The following is a 22476-nucleotide window of genomic DNA, read 5'->3' as shown; positions in this document are numbered from 1 at the left end:
GCTTGCCAGGCTCTGCCGTGCAGGCGAGATACTCTCAGTAGCTTGCCGGGCTCTCCGAGAGGGGCGGAGGAATTGAACTCGGGTCGGCCATATTGGCCGCTTGTAAGGCAAATGCCCTACCACTGTGCTATCGCTCCAACAGTAGTCTAAATTACTGAAGTACTTTGTGTCACTTTCATTTTTTGTGTCATTTGTGTCATTATTTTTACTGAGTATCAGTCATTTCAGCATGCCTAGAATGTGGTATTCCAGCAAGGTTTTCTTTTTGGATCAGAAATGACCTTCAGTAAGGTCAGTGCTTATGGAGACAGCCAGTCACAGCCCTTTTGACCGACGGGCCGTATCTGGGGAAAACAAGGAACCTTTAAGACGGACAAAGCTGCATCAGTTGTCCAGCTCATTGGTGACTGCTTAGTTTCCAATTTGCCAAAGGGAAACCAATATGCCTGAATTACTAGAAAAACCATGATGGATAATGTCCCAGAAAACAACTTGTGAATCTAAAGTAGCCAGTCTAATTCAGAGATAAAACTTGGTGTGTTGTTAAAAATTCTTCAACCAGCAGTGGAAAATGTTAGCTCTTCTCTTTCCATGTGGAAAATTAAAGCTGTCATTTTGAGAGTCAGTTTGTCTGCTCCATAGTGAAAAAAATAATATTTTAATATAACACTTCAATTTACTACCATATAGTAGCGATAAAGTAGAACTGGGATGTTCCACCCTTTGGTTATGAAGAGATTACTTTATGCTGGAGTAAACGGTCACCGAAGACAATGAACCAAAATCAAATTCTAGAAGGGAAAGAAAAAGTTCTAAAAAGAACAACCACTATGACTGCTGGCTTAGAATCCATAAGGGATTTCTATGGGACTTTTTATAAGTGTATGTGGGATCATTTTTGCAAAACTTTGTAACAGCTAGGGTGTTTTCCTTGCACATGGCTGACCGAGTTCAGTCTCTGTCCCATAAGATCCCCAGGAAGACTTCCTGAGTGCAGTGCAAGAAGTAACCTGAGCATTGCTGGGTGTGACACCCCGCCCCCCAACTACCAGAGAGAGAGAGAGAGAAAGAGAGAGAGAGAGTGAGCAAGGGGCTGGGTGATAGTATGGCGAGTTAGGAGAGTTTGTTTTGCACACATCCAACCACGTTCAGTCCTCAGCACCTGTTGTGCTCCCTGAGCCTGTCAGGAGTGATTCCTGAGTACAGGGCCAGAAGGAAGCCCTGAACACCAACGAATATCACCTCAAAAACAAATAAAACCAAGTTTATAACAGCTCTATGCATTTCTTTTTGAAAATACCGAGAGAGTGAACTCTGGTCTTCTTACTTGCTAATTATGGCAGTCATCTTGTTTCTGAGAAAGGTCACTGTCACTATTCTCCTGTTGTTCATCGATTTGCTCAAGCGGGCCCAGTAACATTGTGAGACTTGTTACTTGATACTGTGTAGTATCTTAGAAAGGTAGGGGGTTAAATTATCTTTCCTTACTCAGAGTCAGAAATTATCTCAGAACTCCTTATAGGCACGTCAATGGAATGCTCCAAAATCTGTCATCTTTTTGCTGGGGGTTGGGGTCGGTGTTGGGCCACACTTGGCAGCACTCAGAGCTTTCGCCTGTCTTTGTGCTCAGGGATCACTCCTGGAGGGGCTCTGGGGACCGTTTTCTGGTGTTAAGGATTGAACCCAGGTTGGGTTCTTGTGCAGGCAAGTTCCTTACTACTGTATCTCTGGCCCCCCAAAATCTGTCATCTTGAGATTGTATCATGTTTGTGGAGCATAGGGGAATAACTGTAAGGCTATTGGCTTTGCAAAGTCTCTGCAGATTTTTTTTTTGAAGTTATGAATGATCTGACTGGTAATCTGTTTAGATTTCAAAATCATTTTGCCCTCTTTCCATGATGTATCCTGTTGTTTCCTTCATGACTTTCCACTGTGTCTTCCTTGACACATTCCAGGGCTAAAATCTCTCCTAGAGAAGAATTATTTCCCAAACATAGCAATTATTTCTTTCCCTTTATCACAGAACTTTTAAAAATATACACTCTTGATCATTATTCATCACGACTTGTGCATTTCATAGCTTCTTGCCTTCTGTTCACTCGATACTACTGAACGCCTTCCCTTGACATTCTTGCGTGGTGGCCAGAACCTGGGAGGGCATTTTCAGTGGTGCCTCCCAGCAGCGCTTTTGACCTAGGACCTGTTCCTCCCTTGCCACCCATAGCACTGTGTTCTTCTGGTTGGGCTTCCTTCTGCATTTCTGAAGTTTCGATGATGCTTTTTGTCATTGTCCTTGTTTTCCAGTTTTTCCTTTTCTCCTTTTGTGTACCAGTATTTTTCTTTTTTTCTTTTTGTTTTTTGGGCCACACCTGCGTGATGCTCCATATGTGCTGGCTCTGCTCTCAGCAATTATTCCAGGAGGGGGACCATACGGGATGCCAGAGTTGGGATCAAACCTGGGTTGGCCGTGTGCAAGGCAGGCATCCTGCCTGCTGTACTGCCACTCTGGCCCCTGTGTGTGAGGACTTTTATCTTCCTTCTCTCCTTTTGGTGCCTTTTCTGCTCTGTGGTATATAAAGTTTTTTCCACCTCTCCTCTTTTTAAATGACTTTTTCTAGTCCCCCTATTAGAAGTGATATCTTCACGTTGGATTTATTACAGTTCTGCTTTGATGTAAGTTAGGGCACCTTCATAGTGACTGCTTTGTTTCCTTGTTTTTTTTCTGTGCATGTTGGAGTTTGATTTTTTGAGTACCCCTCTTATGGGAAACAGACATGAGCTTCATTTTTTCTCCTCTTTCCCTTCACACTCACACATTTTCTCCAGCCCTTCCTTGTTCCCTGGCACTGTCACCCCTTCTCACCTCTCTGGAATCCCTTGCTAGCTTGTTTTCTGTTGCTTACCACACTCCCTGCTGTTTTTATCCCAACGACTGTTGGTTGTTAGGAGCTGGTGGTTCGTTTCCTCAAGCGAGCGTCCAATAACCTGCAGCATTCACTGAGGATGGTACTCCCCAGCCGGCGGCTGGCACTGCTGGAGCGCAGAAGAATCCTGGCCCAGCTACTGGGTGATTTCATCATTGTGTACAATAAGGTAGGTGGTGCGTCTGCTCGTCGTGTCCTCAAGATTGTGCCGATGGCCGGGGCAGACTCCCTCTAGCAGCGTGCTGAGCGTCTCTGCTTCTCAGGCCTCATCTGCATGTTCCTTTAGGGGGGGAGTTTTACCTGGCGGGGTGGAAAAACAGTGTTTCTTCCGGACTCTATGGTTGTACTTCTCTGATTCTCACAAAGCCCATTCCAAGCTCTGTTGTACCTGGCCATTGTTATTGTGTTTGTCAACAGTGTGAATCTACTCTTTGAGAGTAAATATAAACTGTGGGTTTAATATCATGACCATTATCATGAGAAAACTACGACTTGGGTTTTTGTTTTTTGTTTTTTGGTTTTTTTTGTTTTTTTTTTTTTTGCTTTTTGCTTTTTGCTTTTTGCTTTTTGGGTCACACCCAGAAATGCACAGGGGTTACTCCTGGCTCTGCACTCAGGAATTACTCTTGGCGGTGCTGCTTGGGGGACGATATGGGATGCCGGGGATTGAACCCGGATCTGCCGTGTGCAAGACAAACGCCCTACCCACTGTACTATCGCTCCGGCCCCCTATGACTTGATTTTATATTAAAACATTTCTTTTGGGGAAAAAAAGTGAATTTTGTTTTGTTTTCTTTTGGGGGGGAAAGGAGGTGAATGTTTCCTTAAGAATGTTTTGAATTGTTCTGTGGAATATTTTAATACCATGACTTAATTTTTTCAACCCGGCTCGGGAATTATACTAATTAGAGTATTTGGTATGGTATCTTACATATGTGGGTCTCAGTACTTTAACATCATTTTTTGTGTCAGTAGGACCACTTTGTTAAAAGGAACTTGAGACCTGGAAATTTAAGTAACTAAAAGAGAGGGTGAGGGTGGAATGGTTAATACAGTGTCAACACACCAAAGCTGCATCCAGAATCTATTTTAGATTCGTTGAAAATTTTGCCATGTCTTAAGTGTAAGGCTTATTTATTTCATTTGAATGTTATTGTAAGAGTTTCTTTCAGGCTCTAGCTTTCCTTTTCCTAACTGGTTGCTTCCTTGTTTTGTGTTTTGGTCACTCCCGGCAGTGCTCAGGAGCTACTCCAGCGCTCTGCTTATGGGTTGCTCCTGGTTGTTAGCTGGGGGACCGTGGGGCTAGGGATGTGTTTTGACCCCTGAGGTCTCTTCCCAGGTCCTCTTTTCCCTCGTTATAAGAGTCTCTGTTCTCATAACTGTTAAAGCTGCACAAATCAAACTCATAACAACAACAACAACAAAAAAATAAGCTAACTCCAAGTACATCACAGACATTGCTTATCTGCTATAAAAAAGCTTTCTCATGGGCTATTCAAGAAAAAAGATAAGATTATGATGAAAATTTACATTTGTTCTTCAGGTTGTACTGGCATATTCTAAAATAATTCATGAGATGATGGTAGAAAATAATATACCAAATTTCTAGTCACAGAGGTATATGGAAGATTTAAATGTCTTTACTATTAAGCAAATTAACCAAAGATAATGAAACCAGCTGATGAAGTGTTCCTTCATCGGGAGTCTGTTTTATCTTACTGCTTTTCTGTGGGGGTTGGGGACTTGGGCAGGAAACAGAACAAATGGCTGAGAAGAAATCAAAGCGGAAACTGGAGGAAGAGGAGGAAGATGGGGTGAATGCAGAAAACTTTCAGGAGTTCATCAAACTAGCAAGGTATAAAATGTTCTCCATTAATAAGAACTCTCTTCATTTTCTGTACTACTCCCGTTGAATGCCCAATATTCCCTTGTTTGTAAGAAGGGAGAGTGTGGGTGAAATTATGTTCTGAAAGAGAAAAATAAGTTTCATAGGATTGGCCTCTCCCTATCTCAGCCAATTATTTTTCTGTTTCCATGGTTTCGGTTATCAGAACACTGCTGCTGGATATCTGTGCTGTATTTCTAGACAGCCTTAGAGTTCATCCCACTCAGAGTGCCGAGAGGGCCCTCTGGAAAGTTGGATTTCGAGGCTTCTAAGTGTTTACTGGGATGGGAATCTATCCCTGATCACTCAGTGATGACCAGATCTTGCCTCAGTTGAGAGGGTTGAGAAATTGGCAGTTTCTCAGCAGTCTGGGGGTTACGCCTAATTTATAGAAAATAGAGCAAGTCCTTCATGCTTAGGCTTAGTTTTCAGGGATGGGAAATCTTAACACTGAGCTCTCTATGTTGATACGAAGCAGCCAGACCATTTTCCCCCGTTTACGATGTGTTTTTGAAGGAAGGGGGAGCAAAGGCGTTTAATTTGTCCCTTTTTTAAGAGTCACAAAGGTGCCCAAAACCGCTGAATGAAGGCTCAAGCATTTGTCTAACACCATTTATAGACTTCTGCAAAGTCCCAGTATAGAGATAAGCAGTACCACAGAATCAGCTCAGTGGATCGGTAAGGTTGAATTGGACGGTGTTTCTCAGTGTTATACACCTAGCCAGGGCCTCAAGATCCCATATTTAAACACATAGCAAACAGAGATGTAATCCTGTAATTGCTTTTGTTGACACTAGGTCCTGAGCACTGTGATTGATGAAAGCAGGTCCAGAAGCAAAGCAAGAAACACTTTATGGGCAAGGGCTGGAGTGCAGCAGCAGGGCCCTTGCCTTGCAGGAATGAGGCTCTGGGTTCGATTCCTGGCACCACAAAACAGAATAGAAACACTGCCAAGGAAACACTCTCTCACCTCTTCATTATACAGATAGAGAAAAGTAGGAAAAATTAGAGTATGAAAAAATAGCTCTGATTTTTAAAGTTAAAGGATTCTCAGTTCCTTCCAGGGATCTTCAGGTTTCTTGAAATCTGAAAGAAGAGTGAAGATAGCATTCTTAAACGTAGTGTCGGTTTCTTTATAAGGTCTTAGTGGGTACTGAAAATGAGGCCTTTGTACTGTTATCTGTTGGAACTGACACGGAGGTGAAATACATTGTAAGGCATTTCACCCTGTTGTGGCTTGTCTGAAAATGATAGTTGGAAGCATGTGACATCATTTTCTTTGGTTAGGTCTGGGTGGCACACAGCTATCTCTGTGAGGCCGTTTTGAATTTGGTAACTTCAGCCAGGCAGGGAAGCACCTGACATAAAGGAGGCAGGGAGCGGAGAAGATGGGCACTCAGGGGCTGGTTCCCATTGTGCGGGGAGATTGTGTGGGGCATGAGGTGCTTGATTCCACTCGCTGCACCGCGGGGCGTGACCTTCCGAGCACAGAGTGGGGAGCAGATGCCTGCACCACCAGGCAGGGGCCACAAATGACGGGGTATTGTTTGGACCTTTCCAAGTTCTGTGAGGCCAGGGAAAGCACAGTGATGGTGGGGGTGGGGGTGGGGGTCGCTGCCGGCCTCTGAGGCAGGGCACTGGCAGTTTCCCCGAGCACCCTGGCTGTGGCGTGTCTCCGTGTGGGGGTGCCTGGGGAGCTCAGGGCTCACACGGAGATCCCTCGAGGTGGCATCCTGAGTGCTCATTGGTGACTTCTGAAAATGGGCTCTAGGCTCCTGGCGGCAGGACAGCACTACTGTGCTTACTGAGGGACCACTTCTGGGGGCAGTCAGGCTCCAGGGCAGACAGAGGCCATCTAGAAGCTCCTGGTGGTGCTATAAACCCATGCAGGAAGCAGCAGGCAGTGCCGGTGATTTGAAGTGCCTCAGAGCTGGCCCATGCAGGTGGCTGGGGAATGCTTTCCTGGTGACACGGGGCCATGTGTTCCAAAGGGGTTGCCGGCCCAGCAGCCCATCCAGGGTGCCCTAGCTACCTCAGGTGCGTTTGTGCACACTGCTTGCTGGCTGAGAGAAGATAGATTTCCAGGGAGCTCCTGGTCTTTCCAGGGCAATTGAGCTTGACACTGTGGGTTTCCTTATTTTCACTTGGGGAATAGGAGGCTTCTTGGCTGACTGTTCTTGAGGAATTTAAAAGGGAGCTGGGCAAATGGCAACGTGGCAGGTAATATCACACTTTCCATTCTGCAGACTCCATGTGGTCTTTGAAGCATGTTCTTCTTTAGGGACGGAGGTAGTACAGGGGTTCGGGGACTTGCCTTGCCAGTTCTGTCTCTGGCATTGCATATGATTGGGAGGGATCCTTGAGCACAGAGCAGGAAGTAAGCCCAGGGCACTGCTGGGTATGACTCCCAACCCTCTCCTGCCCACCCACAAACACCAAAACCAAAACACATAGATCTGTTTTTAGCATGTTGCCAGCTCAAAGCACATTGCTGCTCAGGATGGTCCCACAGTCAAGAGTTTGTTGACCCCTGATTTAGAATGTAGCTGTCCAGTTGAACGTATGTAAGCTATTACGCACTGAGATGTGGCTGATGTAACGGAGGGCAGGAATCTTTTAGTTTATTTAATTCTACTTAGAGTTACTATATTTTAAGTTTTTAAAATTTACCATATTGGATAGCACAGATCTAGAAAATTCACTGTGGAATGAGTGAAGTCTTATTGTACTTTAGAATTTTGCATTGCTTCATTCATATGCCTATCTCACCATCTATGAATCGGGGGGTTTTTAGCTGGTGCTTTTCATTGTGTCCTTCTTTCTTTCCTTTTTTTTTTTTTTTTTGCTTTTTGGGTCACATCCGGCAATGCACAGGGGTTACTCCTGGCCCATGTACTCAGGAATTACTCCTGGTGGTGCTCGGGGAACCATATGGAATGCTGGGAATCGAACCCGGGTTGGCTGCATACAAGACAAATGCCCTACCCACTGTGCTATCCCTCCAGCGGGTAGGGTGTTTGCCCTTCTGACTTTCTTCATGTCCATGATAAAACAGGGTGGTAGGGGCGGGGAGGTGTTGTAGAGCAGTTTCCCATTCCTGACCATACTTTTTCCCTCCTCGCTGCAGTGAGAGTGAGCTGGAGGAGGTGCTGACTTTCTACACCCAGAAAAACAAGTCTGCAAGTATCTTCCTGGGGACACACAGTAGGAGCTCTAAGACCAGTAGCAGCTGCTCAGATAGTGGTGCCAAAGGTGGTGAGTGTCTTGATGGACTAATGAAAAATAAGAACAAGTGACCGGGGAGATGAGCGGCTGGAGCAGAGACCGATGTGCTGTTGAGCACTCGATGCCCAAGGGGGGAGCCTTGACGGGGACGGGGGTTGAGTGGGCCCCAGGGAGTGGGCTTCTGCAGTGGGGGAGTGGGGAGGTCATTACATTTGAGTCCTAATAGTACAAGAAGGGGCATCAACTATATTTCGTATTTAACAGTAGAGAGCTTTTGGAGGAAACCTAACACTTACTGAGCATCCTGCTCTCTGCTGTGCATGCTTTTGTGTTTTTCTTACAAACATGCAAAACAGGAAACCATCACTACAAGAGAGGAAAATGGAAGTCAGAAGGCCACCCTGTGGGCTAAAGGAGTTAGAACCTGGGTCTGCCTCACTGGAGCCTGTGTGCCCTTCCCCTCTGTTCTCCAGCCTCTGCCAGTCATTATCACTCACCTTGGTTGCACGTTTTCCTTGCTCTGGCAAGACATCATTTTCATTTGATACAGGATAAGCTGATGGATATGTAAAACTGTTCATCATGAGTGGGGTGCTAAATATCCTTATTAATACCAAGCTCTTAATGCCCTTCAGCCCAGTGTTTACCAAGTGGATGATGCCACCCTCCCCCTCAACCAGTCATGTTGAGAGGAGGGGTGCCTTGGGTACAACTGGGTGGTACTTGAGTACAGTTAACCTAAAGAAGGTAGATTTCCAGGGCAGGCTGAGTGATTTTATTTATTTATTTTTGCTGGAAGTAGGTAGTAGGTCAAACAAGTTTGGAAAACTCTTTTTTTGTGTGTGTTTGTTTTTGTTTTAGGGCCACACCCAGTGATGTTTAGGGGTTACTCCTGGCTTTGCACTCAGGAGTCACTCCTGGTAGTGCTCAGGGGACTATATAGAATTCTGAGGATCAAACCCAGGTTAGCTGTGTGCACGACTAGCACCCTACCTGCTGTGCTGTCGCTCTAGTCCTGGAAACCTCTTTTTTTGTCCATTGTGATAGCCACCATGTTCCTTTGTGTTTCTGTAAGTTCTCATTGCTAGGGAACTTTGTGATTCAGACTTTTGGTATTGACGTGGGTCAATGTCTGGTTCAGGTCACTTGATCCCCAAGATAGCAGTGATGTTTCATTTATAAATAAAGCCTAGCTCTTTGTTTTTCCAAATTTTCTGGTTCTCTTAGGCAGTGCTGCTTATTGAGCCAAGGTTGGAGGTTCAGCATAAGACCCTGATCGTCAGTGCACTCTTTTTGTCAGCATAATGGCCCTAGAGTGGAAGATGAAGACTTCTTCCCTGTTCTTTAGGCTGTTAGAACCCTTACCAGGGAAATCGGCATTTCACACCTTGGTGGCTTCTTCCAATGCTAAGGTTTTGCCAGATGTGACTGGGTTTAGAACCTGCGGATCACTGTCTGATTGAGTAGCTGTGCTCTGAGATGTCACTTTTGAGCCCCATCATCTTTTCCAAGCTTCCCTGACTGACCTGTAAGCACTGAAGCTAGTTGATTCATCGTCCTACATCCCCTCTCCAGTCTTACTGAGGGCCTGTGATATGTTGGACATTGTGGTCATTGGTATGATCAGTGACAGGGCTCTCATAGTCCCGTACCACTGGGTGAGGTTGGGTGAGTGAAACAGAAAGGAATTGGCAGGAATCGGGGATATGAGCCAAGGGAGGTGAGGGCCTTTTAGCGTTCCCTCCCCCACCCCACAGTGATGGGAAGCCGTCCCCACATTCGTAGCCACACCAGTTCTCCTTAGAAATTCTGGGTTCTTAAAGACTGTATTTTATTTGGAGAGAGTTCACTAGGCAGTGTTCAGGGACTGTTACGACTTTGTGCTCAGGAGTGACCCCTGAGAGTAAGAAAGGACCATATATGGGCCCAGGGATTTGAACAGGGGTTGACCACTTGCTAGGCTTATACCTTAACCCAGGTGCAGCGCCGTAACTATCTTTCTGGCCCTCAAGACTATTTTTATAAGGCCAACGCCTGTGAAGATAATAAGACCGATCTTTATAAGGCCAACACCTGTGAAGACTAATCTGAGAAATAGGAACACCTCCACCAAGGAGACATTTTGGCATTTGAGTCTCTTGGGTCATTTCAGCCCTGAGAAAAGAAATGCAGGCCAGTGACAGCACTGGAAGGTGCTGGTGAGAAGAGAATTCTTGTCTTCCTTCCATTCTGAAAGATATGACCTTTATAAATATTCTAAGACCTAGCCCTTGAGTTTTAGGGATATTTCCCTAAATATATAATAAACTCTAACTGTCCTATTTCAAAATTCTGTGGTAGAGAAAAAATAATTTATTCCAGTAGAAATATATTCTACTGGAGCTGATTTTGATTTTTTTAATATACTGATCAACCTCTCAGGTAAACTCAACCTGCACAATGTAAAACCAAGGAGTTTAAGATGCAGAACTATTGTAGTTATCTAGTTTTTCTTGACAGCAAAAATTGGGACTGCCCTTTCAAGCTCTCGCTGGTTGCCCTTCCCCACGGATATTATGACTTCTTTGCTCTAGCTGCAGAGGTTCCCAGGCTTGTTCGACCTTCTACCCCCATTTTGGGGGTGGGGGAAAGAACTCCCCTGAAATTCTTTATGTGACCCCCTCGGCTCTCCCTTACTGCTGCGCCCCACCCTTGGTCAGTGCCGTGCCTCTCAAGGTGTGGCAGTACCTTCTGTAGGAAGCAGTGCTCTAGAAGCCCCCAAATCCAAGCGTCGTTTCTCTTGTATTCCTAGCAGAGGCATCTGATAGTCTCCACTGTCTTTCTTTTCCAGGCATGCCCTAGCTAGTTGGCTTTCCACAGAATCCTGCTCTGGGGTTCAGTTAGCTGGTGCTGGGACTCAGGGTGGTTGAGCATCATTTGATTGGTTGTCCACTCAATGTGGCATGTCCATCCTAGGAAAGACAGCTGAGGTGAAATTTGCCCTGATGCCTTGTATTGAGTACACGTTCTGTTCTGTTTTGGAAACAGAAGTTTATGTAGAGTCGAGTCCTAGCTTTGGACTAGCAGAAGAGCCTAAGCACAATCTTTATTATTTTTTCAGATCACCCTGAGACAATGGATGAAGTGAAAACAAAGCAGTCCAAACAACAGCAGGCAACAGAAATTCACTCGGATAAATTATCTCGTGAGTGACTTCAAATCTATACAGATCTGCTACTCTCTGCTAAATCCCTGAAAGCTATCAGATAGTGGTTACAAAGCATAAGGCATTAACCCGAAGAAATTCTTTCTTGGTTCTTCCTGTCCCTTAGAATTTCTTCTTATCTACTGCTGGTAACCTGTATTCCTTTCAAGGAATTTTTTACTTCTTTAATGTCAAGGAATTCTGAGCATTTTCTTTTTTCCTAGAAGGATGAAAGGCAGAGGGAGAGGAGTTACTATCAGAAACTGCCTGACCACCTTAAATTTGTAAAATACCTGCTCTGGTTGATGAGGGTCATCCTAATTCTAGCTCTTAAAAAGAACTGAAAACAAACTGTGTGGCCAGGTTGTCTTGGCTGGTAAAATTTGTTAAGTTCACGATGAATGCTCATTTAAAGTCTATATTTGTCATGAGTTGTGTTTCATGCTAAGATTATTTCTATGTTTAAAAAATGTTTACCTTGTGTTTTATAGCAATTGTCAGTTTTTCCTAAAATGATGTTTTTTGTTTGTTTGTTTTTGTTTTAATAGGATTTACCACTTCAACAGAAAAAGAAAATAAATTAGTCTATACCCATTCTTCCTCTGCTTCTTTCTCTATCCCGGCTGCTGCCCTTCTGCAGAAAATTCCCAGCACCCATTTCTCATCTATTATCACAACCTCTGACCTCTCTGCAGGGCTGGGCCACCATCCTTTTACTCAGATTCCACCATCTATCCCCAGCATGCATCACAAGTCGACAGTCTTACTGAGCACAGTCCCTGACCGTGAACCTCCCTCCGTACACCCCGGAATACAGACTGTACCAAGCCCTGGTGGCCTACCACGTTGTCGATCAGGCAGTTACACAATTGGCCCCTTTTCCTCTTTCCAAAGTGCTGCACACATCTATAGCCAGAAACTGTCTCGTCCCTCTTCAGCAAAGGCAGGTGAGTGAGAAAATGAAAGGCAGCCTGCAATGCCAGCTCCTCCCAAGCCATCACACACAGGAATGCCATCTCTGCCCAGAAGCAAAGAGGCACACACGGCATTGTTCTGATGTGACTAAAAAAGAGTCTTGCATTTGGCCCAGTAGCATTCTTTCATTGATACCAAGTGAAACAAGACCTCTTGTAGGTGCTGGGGGGAATGAGGTGGATAAGGCAAGATTTCTAATCACTTGACTAGGAGCTTATAGTCAAGAGACTGCCCATCACAGATAACCATAGACCTTGCTTTCTTTCTGATTCAAGTGACTTCTGACGTTAGATGAGTTGGATATTTTTTTTTTACATTTTTGTTTGATGTGTTTAAAATTAAGAATGACCTGAATAAATAGATAACCCTGGATTCTTAAATTAGGGCACTGAATTTTAAATGAAGTAGACCCATATGATTGGTCAAGTTTCTCCCCAGTTTTTAAATAGGAGCTTTATGGAAGTGAAAATTCAATAGATTACAAGAAAGCCTTTAAAAAAATTTTTTTGAGCAATTTTTATTGAGGTACCAGGATTTATAGACTATTAATTATAAGTAATTTTGATGCATGCATTATTCCAACACCACACCCATCCCCAGAGAACCCGCTTCCTTCCACCAGCACCTCAGGGGCCTTTCCCATGTAAGTTCAGTTCTGCTGACAAAATCTCTAGTTCCAATAGGTTTGGAAGAAAGTCTTCTTTAAAACATACAAGTTAGTAGTTTCTAGTGTATTCTAGAGTTACATAACCAACATCACACTCTGATTTGAGAACATTTTCTTTAAAGAGCCCATACCTAGTAGCAGTTACTGACAATTTTCTCATCTCGTCAGTTCATGGCAATCACTAATCTACTTTCTGTCTCTGTAGATTTGGCTGTCCTGGACACTTCACATAAGTGGAATCAGATACAGTTTGTGGACTTTTGTGAATGATTGTTTTCATTACCCCAGTGTTTTCAAGGCTCATCTGTGCTGTAGCATGTATTGCAACCCTATTCCCTTTTATGGTTGAATAGTGTTTCTTTGGATGTGTAGAACATATTTTTCTTAAAGTTATAATTTCATGAGCAGTTGAGTTGTTTTCAATTTTGGGCAAACTGAAATGCCAGATAATATGAAAAGTGCTGCTGTGAACATTTGCATACAAGTATTTATGTATATATTTTATTTTTTCTTGGGTGTGTATATTCAAGGAGTAAAATGATTGGATCATATGGTAACTTTATCATTTTTTTTGGAGGAACTTCCAGTCTCTTTTTTTGTGTGACATTTACCACTAGCACTATATGAAGGTCCAATTTCTCCATATCCTTAACCAGTTCTACTATTTTACGCATCCTGGTAGGTTTGAAGAATGTCTTTTTTGTGGTTATGATTTGCATTTTCCTGATGACCATGACATCGAGCATCTTTCATGTATTCATCACTGTCTACCTTCTTTGGACAAAGTCTATTCAATTCTTTGCCCATTTTAAAATTGGGATATTTGTCTTTTTATTATTATAGTCTAGATAAATATCCTTTAATTAATCTGATTACAAGTTCTTTCAGATACGTGATTTAGAAATTTTTCACCCATTCTTTGGATTATTCTTTTATTTTCTTGAAACAAAAAGACTTTAATTTTGATGACGTCTAAGTTACCTAATTTTTCTTTTGTTCCTTATATTTTTAATTTCATATGTGAGAAAATACTACCTGTTCCAGAGTTGCAACTTCTTTTTTTCTAAGAATTTTCATAGCTTCTATGTTTAAATCTTTTTTCTGATTTTTGAGTCAATTTTTATGTATGGTATAGTCTAAGGATGTAACTTCCTTCTTTTTCATGTAGAGTTTAAGTTATACCAGCACCATTTGTTAAAGAATATTTTCCTGTTGAATAGTCTTGGTCCTCTTATAAAGAGCTACTTTATAGTCAATGTGAGAGTTTATTTCTAGAGCCTTAATCCTTCCCCACTGTTCTGTATATCTGTGCCTATTCCAGTCCCACTTGCCTTGATAACTAGAACATTGTAGAAATTTTTGAAATCACCAAATGTGAGTCTTTCATCTTTGTCTTCTTTTTTAATATTATTTAGACTATTCTGGATTCCATATATTTTCATGTAAACTTTAGGATTAACTTGTTCATTTTTACAAAAATGGGCAGGTGAAAATTTTGGTAGAGAATGCATTGAATCTGTAGATTAGTTTGAAGATAGCTAGTTTGAAGATTTTACATATCTACATATGAAATATATGTGCCCTATATGTTATATATGCATATATAATTTTCTTATAGGTGCAGAGAATGATTATATATTACAAAAGACTCAATTCTGAAGAGGTGTGAAACATTTCTAATGTATCTTACACAACTTCCCCCAGGCCAGGAAATGTCACCCAGTAGTAAATGCCTCTTGCCTTATGTCCGTGGGTCTCTGGGTTTCGCTCTGACACTGCAAAAAAAAAAAAAAAATCCTGCAATACGTAAAGCAAAAATGAAGATGATATGAAGTATATATAGATCCACAGTGGGACTTTCATTCCCTGTCAAATATTAATAAATGAAGCAAATTTTTAAAAAATTTATTGTAGTTTAGGTAACATGATTATGATAGTGTTTCTGTTTATGGCACCTTCACCCTAAACAGGTATTTCAAAATAGTCTAGATGAATATTTGAACAAGCTTCATATATTAGCCTCCAGAAAATTACGTTCCAGATAGAGAACACTTTCTTAAGTATACATGGTTTTAAAAATAAGTCATGTTCTACATCATAAAATAAGACAAACTAAGGAATTGGTGTGCACCACATTCTTTGTTCTGGAATTAAAAGGAATGTCAGTAAGAAAAATATATATGCTAATCTCATGTATTTCAAAATTGACAGTTCAAAATGGGAATAAATTTTAAAATATCAGAATGGAAAGAAAATGGGAAAATTGCATGTCTGTGTTGACAGCTGTGAAAAGCAGTATTTGGAAGGAAATCTGCCACCTTAAATACTTAGCAAATCTATCTGAATAAAGGAGAAAGAACAGAAGCAAAAATCAAAGAATTCAAAATAAAATAGAATAGAAAAAAAAAGTCAAAAGTTCAGTGAAAAGTCTACTGAGACAAGCAAGCTTTGATAAAACAGGTTGAAAAAGGAGAAAAATAAAATAAGGAATGGAAAAGCAGGTTGAAAAAACAAATAAATAAAGCATAGGTTACAAAAATAATAGAATCCTGTTAGCCACTTTATCCCAGTAAAACCAAAAGTTTATACCAAATGGAGAAACACCTCCAAAGACATAACAAGTAAAATTCACTCAAGGTGAAGAAAGATTGAATAGAATTACAGTTATTCAAATAAGTGATACAGTTGTTAACAATCTTCTCATCTGGCAAATATGAGATCCAGATTGTTTTAGAATTTATTCTAACAGTCTTTCAAAGGCACGCATTGTTTGAATCTTCCTTTTCTAGAGAGGGCAAAAAGATAAATAATAAGTCTAAACTTACTCTGTATTTTTGTGTACTCTTGAAAAACTAATTAAGGAAATTTGAAACACAACCCACTCAAATCAGTGGTGTTTCTGTAGTTTAGTGGTTATCAAGTTCGCTACACAACCCCCTCAAATCTGACAACGTTCAAGAGAAGGGACCAGGAGCAAGTTCATTCTAGGAATACAGGAAAAGTATTTAACATTAGAAAATCTGCAAATGTCATTTGCCACATTTGTGTATTAAGGGGAGACAAAGTATCATCTTCTTAGTAGATGCAGAAAAAGATGATAATTAATTCTACATTCGTTCTTGAAATCACTCAGCATATTATGAAAAGAAAGAAGCCTCTTAGCCTGAAAAGGGGGTGTCAGGCAGGAGAGAGAGCCGCATTTTAGCTGCTTGCCTTGCTTCCATCACACCTGGAGGTCCTTGAGCCCCACCCCAGTGTGACCCAAAACTGAAAGAAAAGGAAAAGAAAGAAAAATGAGTAAGTGCTAAAAATACAAAAGGAATTAAGTGAGTTGGGAAGTACTGGATTCTCTCCCTAAAACTGTAAGAACAAGGAAGTCACTATAGGTCTTCCACTTAGTGCTTCATTGGTGGTTGGAACCTGTAGTCAGACAGGGAAAAAAACATGTCAGAAGAAAATACTGTTTCCAGATCCTCTGTCTCTCTAGAGAAGGCTGAAAGTAATCTATGGATCGCTCTCCCATCAGGGGATGTGCAGTTCTCTAGACCAGTTGTCAGGTTCTTTTGTTTCTGACCATTTGTTATTCCCTTACTCTGTGTCTTTATCACGACATATTAAAAAAAAAAGTCATTAGCAACAAAGTATTCGAAAATATTTTTTGTGTAGTGTAATAAAAAATAAAAAATTTAACATTTAACTCTTTTTGCATGCATTTTACTACTAAACACATTCATATCACCACCAATCCAGTTTTCTTTGTGGAGTAAGGGGGCTCCCAGGCAGTGCTCAGAGGACCTAGGTGCACTTCAGGTGAAACTTGGCCTACAGGGCCTGATAGTTTAGTGTTCACACCCAGCAGTACCGGATCTGGAGATCAAACTTGGGAGTTTGTACATGAAAGACTTGTGCGCCAGCCCTTTGAGCTAACTCTCAAGTCCTAAGCACATTTTTAAGAAAACATTATTTTGTTTGGGGATGTGCCCTGCATGTGTGAGACCCGGAGTTTCATCATTGGTACAGCCAGTTATGATCCTTGGCACTCCGCCCCCCCCCCTCCCCCGCTTACACACACACCACAAAATAAAATGATAAAAAATAGAAAACATTTTTTATGAAAGAGTTGTATAAAAAAATTTTATGACTTTTTTTTTGAGAGACATTACAGATGATTTAAATAAATGAATAATGACACTATATACTCGGATAAGAAGACTCAGTATCATAAAATATTTTGTCTCTCATCAGATTGATACCCAGATTCAATTTATTTCCCGCCAGAATGTTAACAGTTTTGTTGTACTTGACAAATCTGAAATGATATGGAAATGCAAAAGGCAGAATATAATGAGAACCCATTGAGAAAAAGGAGGTGGAGAAACCTCTTATTGTGACTTGAGATAAAGATGTAACAGTTGAGATAGTGGAATTTTGACAATGGTACAGAGATACTGGCCAGTGGAGGAGAATAGAAAGTTAGAAAACAATGGCACAGATAGAGTTCTCGTGTGTATATACGTGTGTGTGTGTGTGTGTGTGTGTGTGTGTGTAAAGATGATACTATAAATAGTCGGAAAGAAGAATTTCTCAATAAATGGTGCTGGGATAATTTTGATCTAATTAAGAAAAAAGTGAAATTAGAATCCATTTCACACACACAAAAACACCCTCAAATTAAGTAAAAGAGACCATCTCTGAGAACTTACAGTAGGAAGCAAAAGTCAAAACAGTGAAACAGGCCCAGGTAGTACAGAAGTAGGGTGTTTGCGTTGCTTGTGGCTGACCTGGATTAGATCCCTGGCATCCCATATGGCTCCCTCAAGCCTGCCAGGAGTGACCCCCGAGCATTCAGCCAGAAGTAAGCCCAGAGCACGGTAAGGTGTGGCAGCCCTACCCCAAAAACAAAACCAAGATGCAGTGAAACTCCTATGAATCAATAGGAAAGCCACTCAGTACAAAAATGAGCAGTGATAGCATAAAGGAGGTAACATGCTCTTCATTCGTGCCAGATGAATGTAAATAAAGATCACGATGAGATTTATACCACTTAAAGAGGGAAAGCATTTAGATCCTTGACAAGACTAAGTGCTGGAAAGTATGTGGGTTCTCAGGAACTCATATTTTCTTTGTGGAAGTATAAAAATCACCACTCACCACATAAGTGCTATCATTCGTGCCTGAAAACCCCCGTGCCCTTTGACGCTCAGTCACCCCATACCCAGGTGTGTGCCCAGCTTCTTCCGCATGCGCCCAGGAGGGCTTTGCAGCTAGATTCCTGGCTGCACAGTCTGTAACAGCAGCGGGCTTCCGATAACCAAGACTGGATGGGAGCTGAGGAATGAGTCACAGCGTTTTCAAAAAATGGAATACCAAATCACAGATAAAAATCCTTATAATTCTGCTATACTTTATAAAGGACAAGTCTTGGAAGTATGTCACTGAATTGCAAAAGTTTCCCAGGAAACTTCTTCAGTAACTTTTTTCTTGTAAAAGTGAATATATCAAGTGAAGGGAGTAAATGATAAAGGGAGCTAGGAGGGGCAACAGGAAGCACACAGATTAGTACGAGTTACTTGTTAAAGGTGGGTGTTGACTGCGGGTTGGGCATTTGCCTTGCATGGGCCGATCTGGGTTTGATTCCCAGCATCCCATATGGTCCCCCAAGCACCGCCAAGAGTACTTCCTGAGTGCATGAGCCAGGAGTAACCTCTGCATCGCTGGGTGTGACCCAAAAAGCCAAAAAAAAAAAAGTGGGTGTTGATTTGTGTAGTAAGTTTTCCATAATACACTTTATAACATGTTATAAATAACATTTGGTCTATATCAAATATAGTACCCTTGCAAAAGTTGCGGGGGTTTTTTTTGGTCACCAAATTATACATACAGAATGATGACAATTTTCTATGTAAGCATTAATAAGGCAGAAAGGAACTCCGTTGTAGATTTTTTACTTTCCAAGCAAGGTTGGGTTTGGAATGCATTGCCACCAGGGGCTGTGGCAGTGGCTAAGTCCAGTGGTGTAGGGCATTCACAACTTGCTCTCCTGTGTCAGATCCTCCAGGTTCCCCCTCACCCTCCCTCCCCCAGCACCGCTGAAGAAAGCTTTCTAGAGCAAGATAAGGGTTTCTTTTTATTTTTGCAAATACTTGAAAAGTGCTTACTATTTGGTGTCAGTCCAAGATCCCTAGGGACAGAGTTGGCTGAGATGCTTTGGTTATATTGTAAACGTCTCCCAGCTTTGCCCTGAGTGGGTACAAACTTTTCTTTTAGCAGGTTCATGCCATTCAAGCAAGCATGGAGGAGGAGCCAAAGTACAGAGGGAAGGAGAGGAGGGAGCTTCGTGCAACAAGCGGTACAACCCGAGTATGGTGACGGCTGAACTGCAGCGGCTGGCCGAGAAGCAGGCGGCGAGGCAGTACTCCCCTTCCACCCACATCAGTCTCCTCACCCAGCAGGTATGCCCAGGATCGCAGTGAAGGGTCAGCCCCACCATACCCTTTCTTCCCTCTTGCTCTGTAAAAGCTTATAAATTACCGGGGTCCAGGAGTGGCCGTTGCTCCCAACTAAATAATGAAAGTATTCCTCTTCACCTTCAAAGAAAACAAGCTGAAGCTGGAATGATAGTACAGCGGGTAAGGCATCTGCTGTGCATGCTGCCGACCTGGGTTCAATCCCCGGCATCTCATATGGCCCCCCCCCCCAAGCACCACCAGAAGTAATTCCTGAGTGTGGAGCCAGAAGTAAGCCCAGAGCATTGCCAGATGGTTGGCTCCCCCAAAACAAAACTATGAAACTTTATAAAATAAAAGGTAAAGGTAAAGGCCCTCCCGTTGATCATCGATTTGCTCGAGCGGGCCCAGTAACGTCTCCATTGGAGACTTTGTTGTTACTGTGTTTGGCATATCGAATACGTCACGGGGAGCTTGCCAGGCTCTGCCGTGCGGGCGAGATACTCTCGGTAGCTTGCCGGGCTCTCCGAGAGGGGCGGAGGAATCGAACTCGGGTCGGCCATGTTGGCTGCGTGCAAGGCAAACGCCCTACCGCTGTGCTATCTCTAAATAAGTAAATTAAAGAGAACAAGTTTTAGGGCCAGATAGATAGTATATTCCATATGGTCCCCCCAGCACCACCAGGAGGAATTCCTGAGCACAGAGCTAGGAATGAGCCCTGAGTATCTCCAGGTATGAGTCACAAAACAAAAGAAAACAAGGTACTTTGCTGGTTCTGTGGCATACTACTGGTTCAGAAGGGCTCATTTCATGCATTAAATCAACTTGAATATTCTCAGCTGTAAATGTGCTTTTTTCTAAAGGAGCTTTGAGAGTGACATTTTTCGCCCCTTTGGGAAAAATTTCCAGTGTTCTTTAAGCTTAGAAATCTTTTTACCAGAGTTTTATGACTTTAGCTTTCGCTTTTATTTTTTCACTTTACTGCCCTTCCTCTCATGATGTCAGGATGTTTTATGGGTCCAGGTTAATGAAGTCTTTCCAACATGTTTTTCACCCCATTTTACGAATGAGGAAATGAGGCCAAAAGAAATGATGCAATCAGAGTCAGTCCTACCAGGACTTTGAGATACACACACACACACACACACACACACACACACACACACACATACTCTCTCTCTCTCTCTCTCTCTTTCTCTCTCTCTCTCAGAACACACTTAAGTTCCATCAGTTGAAAGATTTTGATTGAAGCTGGAGAATAGAAGCTATGTCTTCTAATCTTAATAGTAAAATGGTGATATCCCCCAAAGGTATGAACCTGGTTTAACTCCACAGTTAGGTTCTGCTGTATGTGCATAATGTTGGCTTCCTTATTTGGTGGCAACTCTGTAATGATAATCAAGTCTTGAAAAAAGAGGAGCTGGTGCTTTCTTGAAACTCGTGTTGAAAGTAGGCAGCGCATGGCTTCCTGGCAGTGGGTGCCTGGCCGTATTTATCCCATGCCCACCTCGTCCCAAGGCATGAGGTTGCCATCGATTTTCTTTCCAGTCCCTTGCAGTTCAGAGGAAGCATTTGTGAATGGCCTAGTGAACAAAGTAAGCAAAAAAGGTAACTCTCAGAGGACAGTGTTAAAACTTGAAGGGAATTGGATCTTCCCATGAGAGTTGGACTGGGAGAGGATCTGTGGGGAGCACGGGGAGGAATCCGCAGTGATTCCAGGGAAGGGACAGGACCTGGGACGGGCTGTGCAGTTTTGATGGGGCCTCGGACAGGGTGCATTTTCCAGTGTATAAATTAAGGTATAAAGCCAATGTCTTTGCCATTTGAAGGGGAACTATATATATAGTGTCAGTGTGAGAGTTCACGTATTTTCAACTTCTCTCTTTTGATAGATGACCGAGCATGCAAGATGGTGTGAATCTTGATGCCCTAGGAAGCCACAGGGCAGTGTCTCTTAATTGGAAAGCTATGGGGCCAGTGAGTTGGAAGTTCATCAGACAACTGTTCATAGAGCCCTGGACTTACCATGACTTGTCAGCCTTGGCTTTCAATCCTGGTCACTGGGTGGTTATGACGTTCTGGGTGGGGTGGGAGAGTGCTGTAGCCCCAGGAGGAGTAGTGGGGGGACCTGACTGTGCCGTCCATCCTGCCTCTTCCTGCCTCTGACTCGCTCCGTGTGATCTTCGACAGGGTCTTGGCCTCTCTCAGTTGCGGGGGCTCTCTTGGTGAGGAAGAAACACAGCCGGGCCTTGGAGATGGCATAAACAGATGCTGCTTTGTGAAGTCCAAGTGCCATAGACTCGGAAAACATTGTTATTGTGGCCATCAGGTGTCTCGAGAACAAGTGCCTTCTAATTTGATTTGTCAGAGTACTTTCCTGGATCAAACAAAAGTGAACTTTGTTCCTGAACAGCCCAGTTTTGTGCTATTTGTCCCCGTCCTCTCAGTGAAAAGAATTCCTTAAGATGTGGAATTTGGGAAGTCTGTCTTTTATTCTTTTCCTGGTGAGTAATGTTAGAATGGCCCCAAGATCTTTTTATTGCTACCCGACCCTCCCCCCTTCCACAACTGGTGGTGCTCAGGACTTACTCCTGATTTTGTGCTCAGGGATCACTATCACTCCTGGTGAGACTCAGGGGACCATATGCAGTGCCAGGGATCAAACCAGGGTCAGCTGTGTGCAGAGCAGGAGCCCTATCCACTAGACGACTGTGCACCCTTTCCTTTTTCCCTCGCTCTATTTGTATTTTTACCTCTGTCCCATGAAAACATGCCAGGCTGTTTTCACTCTGGGCACCCTAGAGGGAGGTGAGTGAGAGCCCTCCCTGCCCCAAGGGATCCAGTCCCAGCAGCCGACCTCCACTACCCCAAGTGCCGCCACGCTCCAAGCCTCTTTCCTTACGCTCAGGCCAAGCCTCACATATGAGTGAACATATTCCTGACACATCATAAGACACTCCCTACCCATTTTCATAATTACCACACCATATTTGTTGGGGTTCAGACAGTAGGCAACAAATCATAGAGGGGGAATATATACATATATATATATATATATATATATATATATATATATATATATATCGGAGAGTCCGGCAAGCTACCAAGAGTATCCCACCCACATGGCAGAGCCTGGCAAGCTACCCGTGGCATATTCGATATGCCAAAAA

General features: G+C 42.8%; 1 protein-coding gene across 9 annotated transcripts in view; it reads left to right on the top strand.

Annotated features, from left to right (window-relative positions):
• The window catches only part of TTLL5 (tubulin tyrosine ligase like 5), a 286995-nt gene that overhangs the window by 109863 nt on the left and 154656 nt on the right, over nt 1–22476 (top strand). For 5 of the 9 annotated variants that reach the window (XM_056133744.1, XM_056133740.1, XM_056133745.1 and 2 more), the window contains 6 exons: nt 2947–3093; nt 4676–4779; nt 7937–8064; nt 11135–11218; nt 11767–12165; nt 19128–19312. In XM_056133744.1, coding sequence (XP_055989719.1) covers nt 2947–3093; nt 4676–4779; nt 7937–8064; nt 11135–11218; nt 11767–12165; nt 19128–19312 — 1047 coding nt within the window. The remainder of the gene's footprint in view (nt 1–2946; nt 3094–4675; nt 4780–7936; nt 8065–11134; nt 11219–11766; nt 12166–19127; nt 19313–22476) is intronic. The other 4 variants (XM_056133741.1, XM_056133748.1, XM_056133747.1 and 1 more) reach the window with 3 other exon arrangements.

This window comes from Sorex fumeus, unplaced genomic scaffold (assembly GCF_029834395.1).
Source record: "Sorex fumeus unplaced genomic scaffold, SorFum_2.1 ptg000098l, whole genome shotgun sequence".
NCBI classification, from domain to species: Eukaryota; Metazoa; Chordata; class Mammalia; order Eulipotyphla; family Soricidae; genus Sorex; species Sorex fumeus.
Note: the sequence above shows the minus strand (reverse complement) of the source record. Positions and strands in the feature narration are given on the sequence as shown.